The 13,981-nt window shown below is 35.5% G+C and overlaps 2 protein-coding genes across 3 annotated transcripts; both read left to right on the forward strand.

Annotated features, from left to right (window-relative positions):
* The first annotated feature begins 4,039 nt into the window (after positions 1–4,039).
* Positions 4,040–4,978, forward strand: LOC125362502 (olfactory receptor 4C15-like). The gene has a single exon (XM_048361333.1). It carries the CDS (start codon positions 4,043–4,045, stop codon positions 4,976–4,978), a length of 936 nt encoding a protein of 311 aa, XP_048217290.1. The 5' UTR covers positions 4,040–4,042.
* A 5,038-nt stretch (positions 4,979–10,016) lies between these two features.
* On the forward strand, positions 10,017–13,165 carry LOC125361356 (olfactory receptor 4C15-like). Of its 2 annotated transcripts, XM_048359778.1 has the most exons (2): positions 10,017–10,025; positions 12,236–13,165. In XM_048359778.1, exons 1-2 carry the CDS (start codon positions 10,017–10,019, stop codon positions 13,163–13,165), a joined length of 939 nt encoding a protein of 312 aa, XP_048215735.1. The 2 variants fall into 2 exon arrangements, with proteins under 2 accessions (XP_048215735.1, XP_048215736.1); XM_048359779.1 differs by lacking the exon at positions 10,017–10,025 and having other exon boundaries at positions 12,230–13,165.
* The last annotated feature ends 816 nt before the right edge of the window (positions 13,166–13,981 follow it).

Raw genomic sequence — 13,981 nt, forward strand, 5'->3', positions numbered from 1 at the left:
TTATGCAAATGTGACTCCTTGGCTTAAATATGGGTGCATAAATGAAGACATGAAATTTAGTTACTTGAATACAGTAGCAAAACACTGCTTAAAATGAGAACCTTATCACCAAATCACCATTTTAGCTTTGATTTGATCTTTATATATATATATATATACACACACATATATACATATATGTGTATATACAAATATACATTATATACAAACACACACATACATATACACATATATATGCGTTCTCTTAAAAATGGAAACAAATTCTATTGTTTTCCAGAATCAATTTTGTCACTAGAAATAATGAAATGGAAATAGTAGGAAATGTGGATGCTGGGGCCCAGGGAAACTTTCCATGGACACAGGTTTAAGAGAGGGGCCACGGCCTGTTGCTCATACTGAAAGAGGCCCTACGCAGCCTCAGGTGCAGCTTCAGTATATTAAAGAGGCTGGCTAAGAAGAAAGAAAAGTGCATGTGATGTTCTAGTAGAGATGTATACAGAATATGCTACTACATATATGAGCATGTGGACTTAAAATTTATGTCAAAGCAAAAGCACAGAGGAAGGGGGACCCCCATGCTATGCCATGATCATGGATGAAAGCTGAGGATAATTTCAGTATTCATTCTAAGACCTTTTACACAAGCCTGCTGATTCTAGCCTTGCAATTTCTCATCCTGTCTCTGAACTTTGTGTGCTTAAATTTTTGTTCAGCCAGAGAGAGATTGAAAATTAAATCTCTGTCATTTCCATGTTTCCATAAACCTTGCAAAATTGTATTTAAATTGACAGTTCAAATGATCAGTGTTGTTAAAAAATTCTTTTATCTCATTTGTTTCACATATTATACAAGCATCATGTCTTCTAGATATTAATATTAATGTTAGCATTTTATTTTATTTTTTATGGTAAAATTTTATTAATTATTCAAGGTGGTATCTACATGGAGAAACCATGGTGCTCATTGCTTTTTTTCCTAATTTCTTTTTTTCTTCTTCTTTATTCTCAAAGTGAAGTACAGGGGCGTTACCGTTTCATATGTAAGGCAAGTAAGTACATTTATTATCCAACTTGTTACCTCCTCCCTCATTTCCCCCCATCTCCTCCCTCCTCACTTCCCACTTTTTGAAAACAGGACTTCACGCTTGCTTAGCTGGCTCTCTACCACTTGAACCATATTTCCAATCTAAATTTTTGCTGGTTCTTTTGTAGCTGTAGTCTTGTGGATTTTTCTGCCTGGGTTGGACTTGAACTGGCCTTTGTCAGTGTAGCAGCTTGTGCATTCTACTCATCTTCTTCTGAGACTCTGATAGCACCAATTGTTTTTTTTATGGCATGGCATTACCCCATTCTTGTAAGAACTCTGTGTAGAGACATCCCTGTTAAGTTTATTTTACACAAGGGGAACTCATGGCTACTAGTCCACCTTTTACCTTGATGACATTGGTTCTTTGTTGCATTTTCTTTTGGAGGCTAGACTTTGTTTTATATTCTTGTTTTTATGTTGATAGTTGGTATATGATTATGAGGTTTATACTATAGATACCACGTAGGAATGGAGACAAGAACACAGTGGCAATACTTGTTTTAAAGTAAGCAGAAGAAATGGTTTAGAATATATTGGTGATAGAGCACTTTCTCAGCCTATGGGAAAGACTGGATTACATCTAGAGCATGATAAGAATACAAAAAAAAGTAAGATAGAAATGAATGTACAAATTATATTTATTTGTTACATGATCATTTTAATTCTTTCTATTATCTGTGATTTGAAATTCATTTAGAATTTTTTGTCACAGGAATGACATTATTTATTTTATATATGTATATATATATGCATACATATATTACTTAGCTGATGAATTTCAGCAAAGCGTACGGATGAGACTTTTAGCACCATTTGAAGCCATGTCTACCAGGAAATGAAAAAATCTTACCATGAGTAAGTCAACTGTTTTTTACATGTGCATATCATACTTGAAATTGGCAATGGCATGTTATGTTAAGCCATATTTCCTTTTTTTGCGGGGGGGGGGGCAGTCCTTGGGCTTGGACTCAGGGCCTGAGCACTGTCCCTGGCTTCTTTTTTTGCTCAAGGCTAGCACTCTGCCACTTGAGCCACAGCACCACTTCTGGACGTTTTCTGTATATGTGGTGCTGGGGAATTGAACCCAGGGCTTCATGTATATGAGGCAAGCATTCTTGCCACTAGGCTATATCCCCAGCCCCCATATTTCCATATTTTAATCTTCCATATAATCTTGGGAGATGAGCTGTCCATGAATATATATGCGTATAAGAAAGTAATAACAATGTGAACAGTATATGTTGAGAAATTATACTTACCCAAACTAAGTTACCTCATATAAATAACAGGTAAAAGATTAATAAAGCTAATATTTTGGCTGTTATACATCATATTTTTCTTTTATTAGCCTACATGATTTTTGTCAATTTACATTTGTGTCTATTTTCCTAGAGCCTTGTGATTCTTTTGATCATTTCCTCTGATTCTTTTACCAAGATGCCCCCTTCACTTTTTTTTTTTGCCAGTCCTGGGCCTTGAACTCGGGGCCTGAGCACTGTTCCTGGCTCCCTTTTGCTCAAGGCTAGCACTCTGCCACTTGAGCCACAGTGCCACTTCTGGCCGTTTTCTATATATGTGGTGCTGGGGAATTGAACCCAGGACATAGTGCATGCCAGGCTAGCACTCTTGCCACTAGGCCCTATTCCCAGCCCCAAGATGCCACCTTCAAACATGAAAAGAGGATTCTTAGACTTAAGTATTCTCAGGTGGGTGTAAACTCTAGAAAGTCTACTCCTCCTTTGAAGAGAAGATCAAAATCCTATTCTTTTTCAGTTGGTCCAGTAGGAAGGACTTGGGTGTAGGAATAGAAGTTCTGTTTAACTTCCCAGTTCAAGTAGTTGTTGTTTGCTTTAACTTAACCTTCTGAGGCACAAGTATCTCACCACTAAACAGGGATGAGAGTATCTAGACTGTTCCTCATCAGTGGTCCTGTGTACTGTAATTACTTTCCATGCATTATTTCAGTTAGTCATTATGACTACACTTGGATATAGGCATTAAGATTTTATGTACCGTGGTTCTAATTTTGAAATTGTAAATAATAAAAAACAAACTTCAATATTTGTAAATATTTGTGTTAAGTTTGTAACTAAGATTATTGATGTAGATCTTTTTCCTTTATAAAGAACCAACTGATTACTGAAAAGAACCAGATTAGATTTTTTTTGAGATGATTCATTATTATATAAAACTTTTATTTATTCTTATACATATTTGCCATATACTTAACTCTGGAAGGTCATTCTGGGTAAAAATAATCCACAGAATTATGGAAATTAATAAATTAATTAGGTATATACTATTAACATGGAAAGGTAACATGTGGTAAAAGCAATTAGAGAATTGTGTCAAAGGTCCTTTAAAACTTTGCCCCAGTTCTTTGTAAGATTATTTTGCAATGGCATTCCATTCTCAAGGTTACTATCACAGAGTTTCCCAGGGATGCTGATTAGATTTTTTAAAGAAACATTTTTTGAGTAGTGGTTGTGATTTTCAATTGACTCTTAAAATATGTCTGATTTATTTTTCTGTATGTAAGTATGATGTTTTCCAGATCAAAGCTGGCTTGCCACTGACTTTTGATCCTGTCCTTCATAATGGCAGACCTGACTAATTATTGTCTTCATGTCCATATGATGTGGAGAATGCTTCAGAACACTTTTCAATGTTTCACTTCAGAATGTCAAAAGAAAATGGTCATTCGTTACATTTGAGATGAAATTTATTCACTTTCTCTGTCAGGCCTTTATGTAACAGTGATTTACCTTTACTCAACTCTCACCAGATTTTAGCTACCTTCTTATAATCCTAATTTTGTGTTTTCAATGATAATAAAAACATTCAACATATTTTTTTTGCATCTGAGTGCCCTGTACTACTATATACTTAAAGTATCTCTTTATAATAGTTGCAGAATTACATGATCACCCTTTTACATTCACGTTTCCTGGATATCATGCAAAACCAAAGTGTTGTAACTGAATTTGTCTTTCTTGGGCTTTCACAAAACCCAAAAGTTCAAAAAATACTATTTGTTGTGTTTCTGTTTGTCTACCTTGCCACTCTTGGAGGCAACATGCTCATTGTGGGGACCATTGTCTGCAGCCCAGCACTGCTGGCCTCCCCCATGTACTTCTTCCTAGCATTCTTGTCCCTTCTCGATGCATGCTTCTCCTCTGCCATGACCCCAAAGATGATTGCAGACTCCCTCTATGAGAGGAAAACTATCTCCTTTGAAGGCTGCATGATGCAACTATTTGCTGAACACTTCTTTGGTGGTGCAGAGGTCATTGTCCTCACTGCCATGGCCTACGACCGCTATGTGGCCATTTGCAAGCCCTTGCACTACTCCTCCATCATGAACTGGAGGCTCTGTGGCACTCTGGTGGGGGTAGCTTGGACAGGGGGCTTCTTGCATTCCATCATACAGATCCTCTTTACTCTTCAGCTGCCCTTCTGTGGCCCCAATGTCATTGATCATTTCATATGTGACTTGTACCCCTTGCTGAATCTTGCCTGTACTGACACTCACATTTTTGGACTTCTGGTGGTAGCCAACAGTGGATTTATCTGCATTCTGATCTTCTCTATGCTGCTCGTCTCCTATGGTTTCATCTTGCTTTCTTTGAGAGCTCACAGTGCTGAAGGTCGCCGGAAAGCTCTGTCTACCTGTGGATCGCACATCGCTGTGGTGGTTTTGTTCTTTGTCCCCTGCATCTTTACATATGCAAGGCCTCCAACTGCCTTCTCCTCTGACAAAATGGTGGCCATATTCTATACCATGCTAACTCCCTTGCTCAACCCTATGATCTACACTTTTAGGAATAAAGAAGTAAAAAATGCCATGAGGAAAGTGTGGAAGAGGTTGATAGTGGTCTCTGATGAAACGTAGACACTTTATAAAATAATGTAAGCACTAAGGAAATAAAATGTCTTAGATAAAATCTTCATGAGATGGTCATCATCAGAGGAAATAACATAGTTCTATAGACATCCATCTTTCTTTTGAGGTGAAAAATGATATTTTTACATTTACAGCAAGATTCTGAAATTTAAAATCTAAAGTTGAAGAGAATTAATTTTTTTTTTTTACTAAAAATCTACTAGGCAAACAAAGAAACAGAGAAAAAAAATTCCTCTTGAATTGTGGATGATGAACTTCATGCTTTGAAAATCTAGTAGAGGAAAGACAAAATTTCTAAGGCATTGAGACAGAAACTTAAACTTTTTTCAGTGGAAATATATTTTGATTCTGGGTAGTGATCTCAGTGTCTTAGGTGATTAAAAAAAAAAACAACCCACAAAAATGTAGGAAAGACAGAAAGGATACTCAGAGTCTGCAGGTATTTCTGTATCTTATGTCTTCATCATCTGAGGTGGGTCCATTGCCACTTGCTACAAAATTTGAGTCATTTATGTTACTTGAGAGATAAAACCTAGTTCTCCTACTTCAGTGTACCAGAGTCCACTTCATTCCAATCATCTTTTCGAGAAGAAATATTGAAGATTGTATAAAGGACTCATCAATGACTATATTTTGTTCTAGAACTACCATGATAGATTGTCCAGATACACATTATCAGCAAAATCAAGTTCAACTGCATACATTGTGGGTTCACTTATCCCTAAAAGTGAAATAAAATCCACAGGTATCAGAGAAACAGAAGCATGTTTCAAAGAGAATTATATTTTTAATGTAATGGAATTTTTTTGTTTCTTGGGTTTTTGAACTGAAGTAAAATAATTCTCTTTAGTCAATTATCACCAAATAAAGCATTCAAGTTTAAATATTGCATATGTCTCATTACACAAAGTTTCTTAAACTCATATTGTTATTTTGCCTGTTCCAAAAATTATTTACAATTAAATATTTAAGTGTCTTATAGGATATCAGCATGAAAATGGCTGCTAACTTAATATTATGGATACCTTCAAGTAGGGTATTAAAACTAGAGCCCTCAACTATACAAAAAATCTATTAAAATGAATAAAGACATTCATATAAAATCTGGAACTTTGAAAATACTGTATTGAAACATAGGGAAAACACATACATATATGGCAATATTTATCAAGCATATATATATTATATATTCAAACATATATATGCATATGTAAATAAATATACATTATTATATCTATACATCTTTCTATTCATCTTCTATTTATAGAGAGACATGTAAAAACACTTTCTGAATAGACCCCCAGAAGCTTAGAAATTCTTTTACAAATTGTGATTTGTGAATATAGCTTACATTACATTATTTATATGATACAATTGGAATTGTGTTACATAAGAAAGCTCCAGAACTGCAAAAAAAGCAATGAACAGAGTGAAACTCCTTTAAATGATCAGAAATAAGAAAATGTTCTCATATTTGCATATGCACAATGTCCAGTAAAATTTTCCTAGTTTTCCCTTAACTTTTCTCCCGTACGTTGCCACAGATTCATTTGTTATAAAATGAAATGAACACAAATGTTACTATCAACTAAACACCAGATTTTATTGATATTTAATTTTTTTCTGCTATTCTCCTTTCAAGTTAGTAGAGTTCAATCTATAATAACACAGAGCCTATGTGGCTTTTAGAAGATTTAAAATCATTAAACTATAATCATAAATTGTGAACACACTATACAATCCACTGTTGAAGTTTTAACACTAAAGTTAGAATCTCTGTATGTGAAAAAGGAATTGTTGATTTGTTTGTATCAGATGGAAGGAGCATTTTAAGGAAAACATTATCACTCTCAGAACACTAAGAGAAAAGGAGATATAACAGTAGTTTAATTATTACAGCAATGAAACTCTTATTTTTCCATCATCCTACACTAAGTGTGGTTCCCTTTGGACACTGGGGCTATCTGAAAGAGGAGTGCATACAGGTGATTCTGCAGTGCAGAATGATTCACTTAAGGATTATCAAAGATATTTAAAGGTGCTATGTACTTTCACAATGCCATATTCTATTATTAAACATGATAGGGGAGAAGAAAAACCCCATAATCTATTAATCATGATCACCAATATTTTATAATCATTGCAACAGGTGAAAGCAATGACACAATTATTGTGACTTAAAAAGTCATGCTGACAGAAAATTTCCAAACTCTATGGGGAAATTGAGATCCAATCCTGAAGGTTCATGACCTCGGTGGGAAAACTTTAAATAACAGTTGGAAGACAAGAAGAATATTTTACGTCTTCATTTTTTATTATTCTGTCAATGGCAATGCTTGAGAGCCAGAGAAAATCTTCTCCATCTTGATGGCCAGAGATGGTCATTTCTTTTAAATACAGTAGGAGGAGTTGAAATTGAACAGCATAGTTTGTTCACTATTGAATGAGCTCTTCTCCTTAGAGTGTAATAGATGATTATCTTCAAAGTGTTCACAGAAATGATACACGGTGAGATTTATAATTTGAAATTTTTTGTGTGGGTTTGTTTTTCTTATTATAATTTGAACTTTTTTGGCATTTTGAGGTATGATTTTATTGGAAATTGTATTACTAAGATAAGTGGGTAAGGAAATGAATAAAATGACATATTTGGGTTCCAGAAAATAGTACCTGACAAATAGCACCCAATAGATAGCAAAATAAGTTATTTCACAAGTCAATTTTCTCCTCTTCCTTCCCCTTCCTTCCTTCTTCCTTCCTTCTTCCTTCCTTCCTTCCTTCCTTCCTTCCTTCTTTCCTCCCTCCCTTCCTTCCTTCCTCCCTTCCTTCCTTCCTTTCTCCCTTCCTTCCTCCCATCTCATTCTTTTTTCTTTCTCTCTTACTCTAAAACTATCTATCTCTTTAAATGAAATGAAATGAAGCCTATTTTGAACTTTTCAACTTTGAAGTGAAACAGAATATAAAAATGCAGCAAGTGAGTACTTTTCTATGCAGTCTCCAATAGAACTTCATCTGTTCTTTCTCATTTATCTACTAGTCATCTAATCTTGGTATTTTAGACTAAGTTTAATAAATAAGACTGATATTAGAACACAGGAGATTCAAGTTCTACTAAAGCCTTCATGGATATTGATAAATGATGTACAATTTTTCTTTTCACAGAAACTCATTAATAAATGATGCTAGAGAGGACATTGAAGGCAAAAAGAAATGATTCAATCAGAGAGTAGATGCTTTTAATTTAACTCTAGTTCACTTAATTTTTACTAAATGTATTTGTTGTTATAAATAGGACAAGGTTCCTGCCTCAGCATTTCTGGGAAAAATAAGAAGTTGAAATTCTGAACTACATTAGTGTTGAGGATTATAACTTGGTCTTTATGCAAATTACTAAGCCAAATTACTAAGAGCACAGAAAAGAAGAGGTTCCAATCTTCATTAAGAAGGACACCAGTAGAAACAGAGATATCTTTTCATATGTGGTTAAAGTACAAAGTTGAACTAGTTAGAGAAATCAGTTGAGTAGCACCGAGGGGAGAGACAAGGATTTGGGAGCTGAAGAGAACATGTACTCAGTAGTCATGAAAAGGACTGTACTTAAATTGTCAGGTAATGAATAATTCTTTCACTAGTGAATAATAATCCTAGGTAAAAGGTACAATAACTTAAAGGAATTAAAAATTATAATTACAAATAGTATTTGTAATAAAATACTTTTTTTTATGCCAGGCACTGGTGGCTCATGCCTGTAATTCTTGCTACTCAGGAGGCTGAGATCTGAGGATTGTGGTTGGAAGCTAGCCTGGGCAGAAAACTCTGTGAGATGCTCATCTCTAATAAACTACTCAAAAAACAAAAGCCAGAAGTGGTGCTGTGGCTCAAGTAGTAGAGCACTTCTTTTTTGCTTCCTTAAAGCAAAAGAAGCTCATGGGCAGTTCCCAGGCCCAGAGTTCAAGCCCCAAGACTGGCAAAAATACTTATATACAAATGGTATGTAAATGTGACTGGTATGCACATATAAATTCATCTGAAATGCATTGCTTGATATTTGATCATAAAGCACTACTTTGTAAGGTTAAACTTACCATTAGTCTCTTTGAATAATATAAATATTTTGCAGCAAAGGAATAAATTCTGTGATTTGCAGAATGAAGTTATTTTTGTCACAAAAATTAATAGGAAATGAGACTGAGGTCAATGAAGATAGTGGGGAAACAAGGATCGGAATTCCCCAAGATTATCACCAAAAAGATGATGCAAGAGCTTATAGTTCATCCTCCAGGAACTCAGAGCAACCTCAGGCATAGCTTTATTATAGTCAAAGTTAGGACTCCTGAGAAAAGTAAGACCATGGGATGTTTCAGAATTAATGTAAACAATAAAATACTACTTGTAAGAGAATATAGATCTGCAATTTTTGTCAAAGAGTACAGAGGAATGAGAACTTGGTCCATGGTATGATCTATGTATGGAAGGTTTGCACTATTATGGAAGGCTAACATTTTATTGTAAGATATTGTGAATTATGTCTAAACATTGCATGCTTTTAATGAAATTTAGGCTAAAAATTGTTCTGAGTTAAAGTCCTTTAATTTCAAGAATCATGATAATGGTAAAATGATAAACATATTAAAAATGAATATCTAAGTTTATCTATTTCCTTGTAGGTAGAAAAGTTACATTTGAATATGGACAAATGGGCACCTACTTCTCTTTTATCACAGTATATTATGAGACATTTGATCATTTATATTTTAATATATTTTTACTTATAACATCATGTGATAGAAATTTACATCAACAGATTATCATACATATAATTCCCATTATTCAGTATCATTGAATATTATTCAATATTATGTATCAGCATCCAATGTATAATTATCTCCATCTCTTTTGGTGTTTAGATAAATCTCTAGAGTTATTCATATAAACATTACAAGCATATTTAGGATTCTGGAGTTATATTCTAATGTGTTTTTCCTAAAGTATTACTTGAGTGAACCAATTACAATGCAATTTTAGGATGGAAGGAGTTATGAGAGAATGCATTTTCAATTCTTACCTCTGTGTATGTAGAGACTGCTGAGAAAAATGATGGCTTTAATATTCAAATTCTTTTCTTTTTTTCTTTTTGTGCTGGTCCTGAGCTTGAATTCATGGCCTGGGTTCTGTCCCTGAGATTTTTTGCTCATGGCATTGCCTGGGTTATATCTCTGAGATTTTTTGCTCAAGCCTAGCACTGTATCACTTGAACCATAGCTCCACTTCCAGCATTTTTGGTAGCTAATTGGACATAAGAATCGCACAGACTTTCCTGCTTAGGGCTGGCTTTGAACATGATCCTTAGCTCTCAGCATTTTGAGTTGCTAGGATTACAAGCATGAGTCAGCAGTGGCTAGCTACAATATTCACTTTTTGATTTATTCTTAAAAGAACAAGTGCATACAAACTGTAAATCTATAGAACCAGAGAGCTGGAGGGTCAGGTGGCTTGTTCAATGACATATGGCTATTAGACTATGAAACTGTTTGCTATCTTTGCAATAGCGGAGAGTAAACAGTTTTCTTTCTACTTGATGTTTTATTTGGAGAAATTTTAGATTAACTGAAATAAAACAGTAGATCCTTTTTTTCTTTAAACCTGGTCTTGGGGCTTGAACACTGTGTCTGAGGGCTGTCTCTAGGCTCCTTTTGTGCAAGGCTTGAGCTCTGCCTCTTGTGCTGCATCTCTGCTTGTTGATTTTTCTGCGATTAATTGAAGATAAGAATCTCATAGACTTTTCTGCCTGGACTGGCTTCAAACTATGATCCTCAGATCTCAGCCTCCTGAGTATCTAGGATTATAGGCGTGAGACACTAGCAGCCACCTGGCTAGTAGATGCCTTAAGTATAATACTCCGATAGCTTCATAGGACCTTGTCATCTTGGATTACTCTGGGTATATTTGTCAAGATTAGTGGTATACTAATGAATACATTACTCTTGGCTATTTATTTAACTAAACTATTTTTCCAACATTAGCATTTTTATGTATTAGGATTAAATCAATGAGAACTCAGCACTATCAGAAAAATTACGTTTTTAAGTCAGTGAAATTATAAACATGTTATCACAAACCACAGGCATGCTATATTCTTTTAAAATTAATTTTGGAAATTCCTTTATTTGAAAAACAGGTATCTAATCTAATTCAATAACGGTATTATTCTTAAAATCTACCAGATAAAGAAGTTAGAGATAAAGCCTATCAGGTTAGTACACTCTTTTTTCTTTCAACCTCTACCTCTTTAAAAAAAATTTTTCCATGATGAGGTAGTCTGAAACACGAATATATGCAGGCGGGTCTGAGGGCAGAAACATTGTGTCTAGACATGTAAAATCATTAAGCATTACAAATGTCATGACTGCATTGCAATCCATCAAAAAAACTATTTTAAATTTGCAAACAAATGACAAGATGAGGAAAACCACAACCACATATCAGCATTTGTCATGGTGAAAACATGCATTCCCAGAGCAATGCATGGTGTCCCTCATTTGTGGTAGCTAGAATGGCCTATAAATCTACAAGGAAGCACAATGTGTAGTGAGCAAGTGGATACAAAGGATTTAACTGAAATCCCAAACTTGGTAAGCACTCATGCAAGAAGTATAGGGCTAGACTCTTTTCCAAGTGATATTTCTGTTTTAAAGAGAATGAGTTTATTGATAGCCCATTTCATGACAGACTTCCATAGAACTTAAAGAATAGAATTTTCACATCCCTTCTGAACCATGCCTAAATTCTCCAACTGCTACTAGACAAGGCCCTCTGCCCCATGGCACTTATCATTCATCTGGCATTCTATGCTGATGGCAGATCAATTAAGAGGCCATAGTCCTTGTTTCATTGTAATTTCAGAACATTTTTCAACAACTGATTTCGGAACCACCTTGACAATCAAAGATCAAAACAGACCCTTGAAATAAAAGATAATGCTGTGTTGCTCTACACCTATATCTAGCTACTTTGATGTGTTAGAAAATTAATGACCAATTTCTCTATGACTGACATCTAAGTACCACCCTCAAAATATTTTTTTTCATTTTCAAGGCCAAATAAATCACCTAGATGAGTCTGCATGAGGATGTATCAACTTAGGATGCCTAAAATCTTATAAAACAGGGAAGCAAGATTTTAGATAACTACAGATTGACACGATTCCTGTTTTATCTTTGCTTTTCTTCCTTGGGGAATATGCAGAATCAGAGCAGGGTGACTGAGTTCATCCTTTTGGGTCTTTCACAAAATCCAAAAGTTCAGAAAATAGTATTTGTTGTCTTTTTGTTTGTCTACATTGCAACTGTTGGGGGCAACATGCTCATTGTGGTGACCATCATCTGCAGCCCAGCACTAATGGGCTACCCCATGTACTTCTTCCTGACTTTTCTGTCCTTCCTGGATGCATGCTTCTCCTCTGTCATCACACCAAAGATGATTGCAAACTCCCTCTATGAGAGGAAAACCATCTCCTTTGAAGGCTGCATGATACAGATCTTTGCTGAGCACTTCTTTGCTGCTGTGGAAGTCATTATCCTCACCGCCATGGCCTACGACCGCTATGTTGCCATTTGCAAGCCCTTGCACTACTCCTCCATCATGAACTGGAGGCTCTGTGGCACTCTGGTGGGGGTAGCCTGGACAGGGGGCTTCTTGCATTCCATCGTACAGATTCTCTTTACTCTCCAGCTGCCCTTCTGTGGCCCCAATGTTATTGATCATTTCATGTGTGACTTGTACCCTTTACTGAAGCTTGCATGCACTGACACTCACATCTTTGGTATATTGGTGATAGCCAACAGTGGGTCTATCTGTATTATTATCTTCTCCATGCTTCTCGTCTCCTATGGCGTCATCTTGTTTTCCCTGAGAACTCACACTTCTGAAGGTCGGTGGAAAGCTCTGTCTACCTGTGGATCACACATTGCTGTGGTGGTTTTGTTCTTTGTCCCCTGCATCTTTATATATGCAAGGCCTCCAACTGCCTTCTCCTCTGACAAAATGGTGGCCATACTATATACCATCCTAACTCCCTTTCTCAATCCTGTGATTTACACGTTCAGGAATAAAGACATGAAAAATGCCATCAGGAAAATGTGGATGGGATTGGTGGTAGTGAGTGATGAAAAATAGTCATTATTTTAAAATAATGGAACCTATGTTTCAAGATATCAAAATGCATTCAATTTATGTTTTCTGGGTTTTCCATGGTAAAGATTGTACTCATATGCATCTATAGAAAAATCTTCGCTTGATCAGAAATTTGCATTTATTTTTATATCAGGGCTCAGTTGTGAGCCAGCCAGACTTACTTCTATGTAAATTAAAGACAACTTAATTTTAAATTTCATCTCTAGTAACTCAAGGAAGAGTAAAGAGAGAGGTTTGTATCTGATTATTTGCCATTCACCTCATACTTCCCAAAATCCTTGTGAGGGGAAGCAAATCTATGTTTGCTATTAGGATCAAAAATGTCAAACTTTTAAGTGGTATAAAAATATAAACATGTTTTCTGTACAGATGGAAAACCACCAGGATTAAGAACAGGCAGAAATACATCATTCACAGAGCTTCAACTTTGAGTGATCTGGTAGCACATGATTCCATGAAGCAGTGTGAGCTTAGGATCATTGGGTACAGGGTCTTTTCTAATGAAGCTAAAGAGCTCAAGATGCTCTTCTTTAGTTCATGAAGAAATACAATCTGATGTCCCAGTGCTGCCCATGAATATACTGCTGTCATGTTGGTTAACCACATCATTCACACCAGTTGGCTATGGGAAATGATGTAGAGCAAATCCTATAAGGGAGCCAGCAATGAATATTTGTTATCTGAGTACAATCAAAGGATCCTCTAGAAATACAACTATTTTAGCAACACCAGACCGAAGGTGAATTCCCATCTTGCAGAGTAATAGTCATCAGAGACACAAGAAATTGAGGCATAGAT

This window comes from Perognathus longimembris, chromosome 13 (assembly GCF_023159225.1).
Source record: "Perognathus longimembris pacificus isolate PPM17 chromosome 13, ASM2315922v1, whole genome shotgun sequence".
Taxonomy (NCBI): domain Eukaryota; kingdom Metazoa; phylum Chordata; class Mammalia; order Rodentia; family Heteromyidae; genus Perognathus; species Perognathus longimembris.

What these genes read in the sequence shown, in the direction of transcription:
- LOC125362502 (XM_048361333.1), top strand. Translation starts at nt 4,043, where the DNA reads ATGCAAAACCAAAGTGTTGTAACTGAATTTGTCTTTCTTGGGCTTTCA.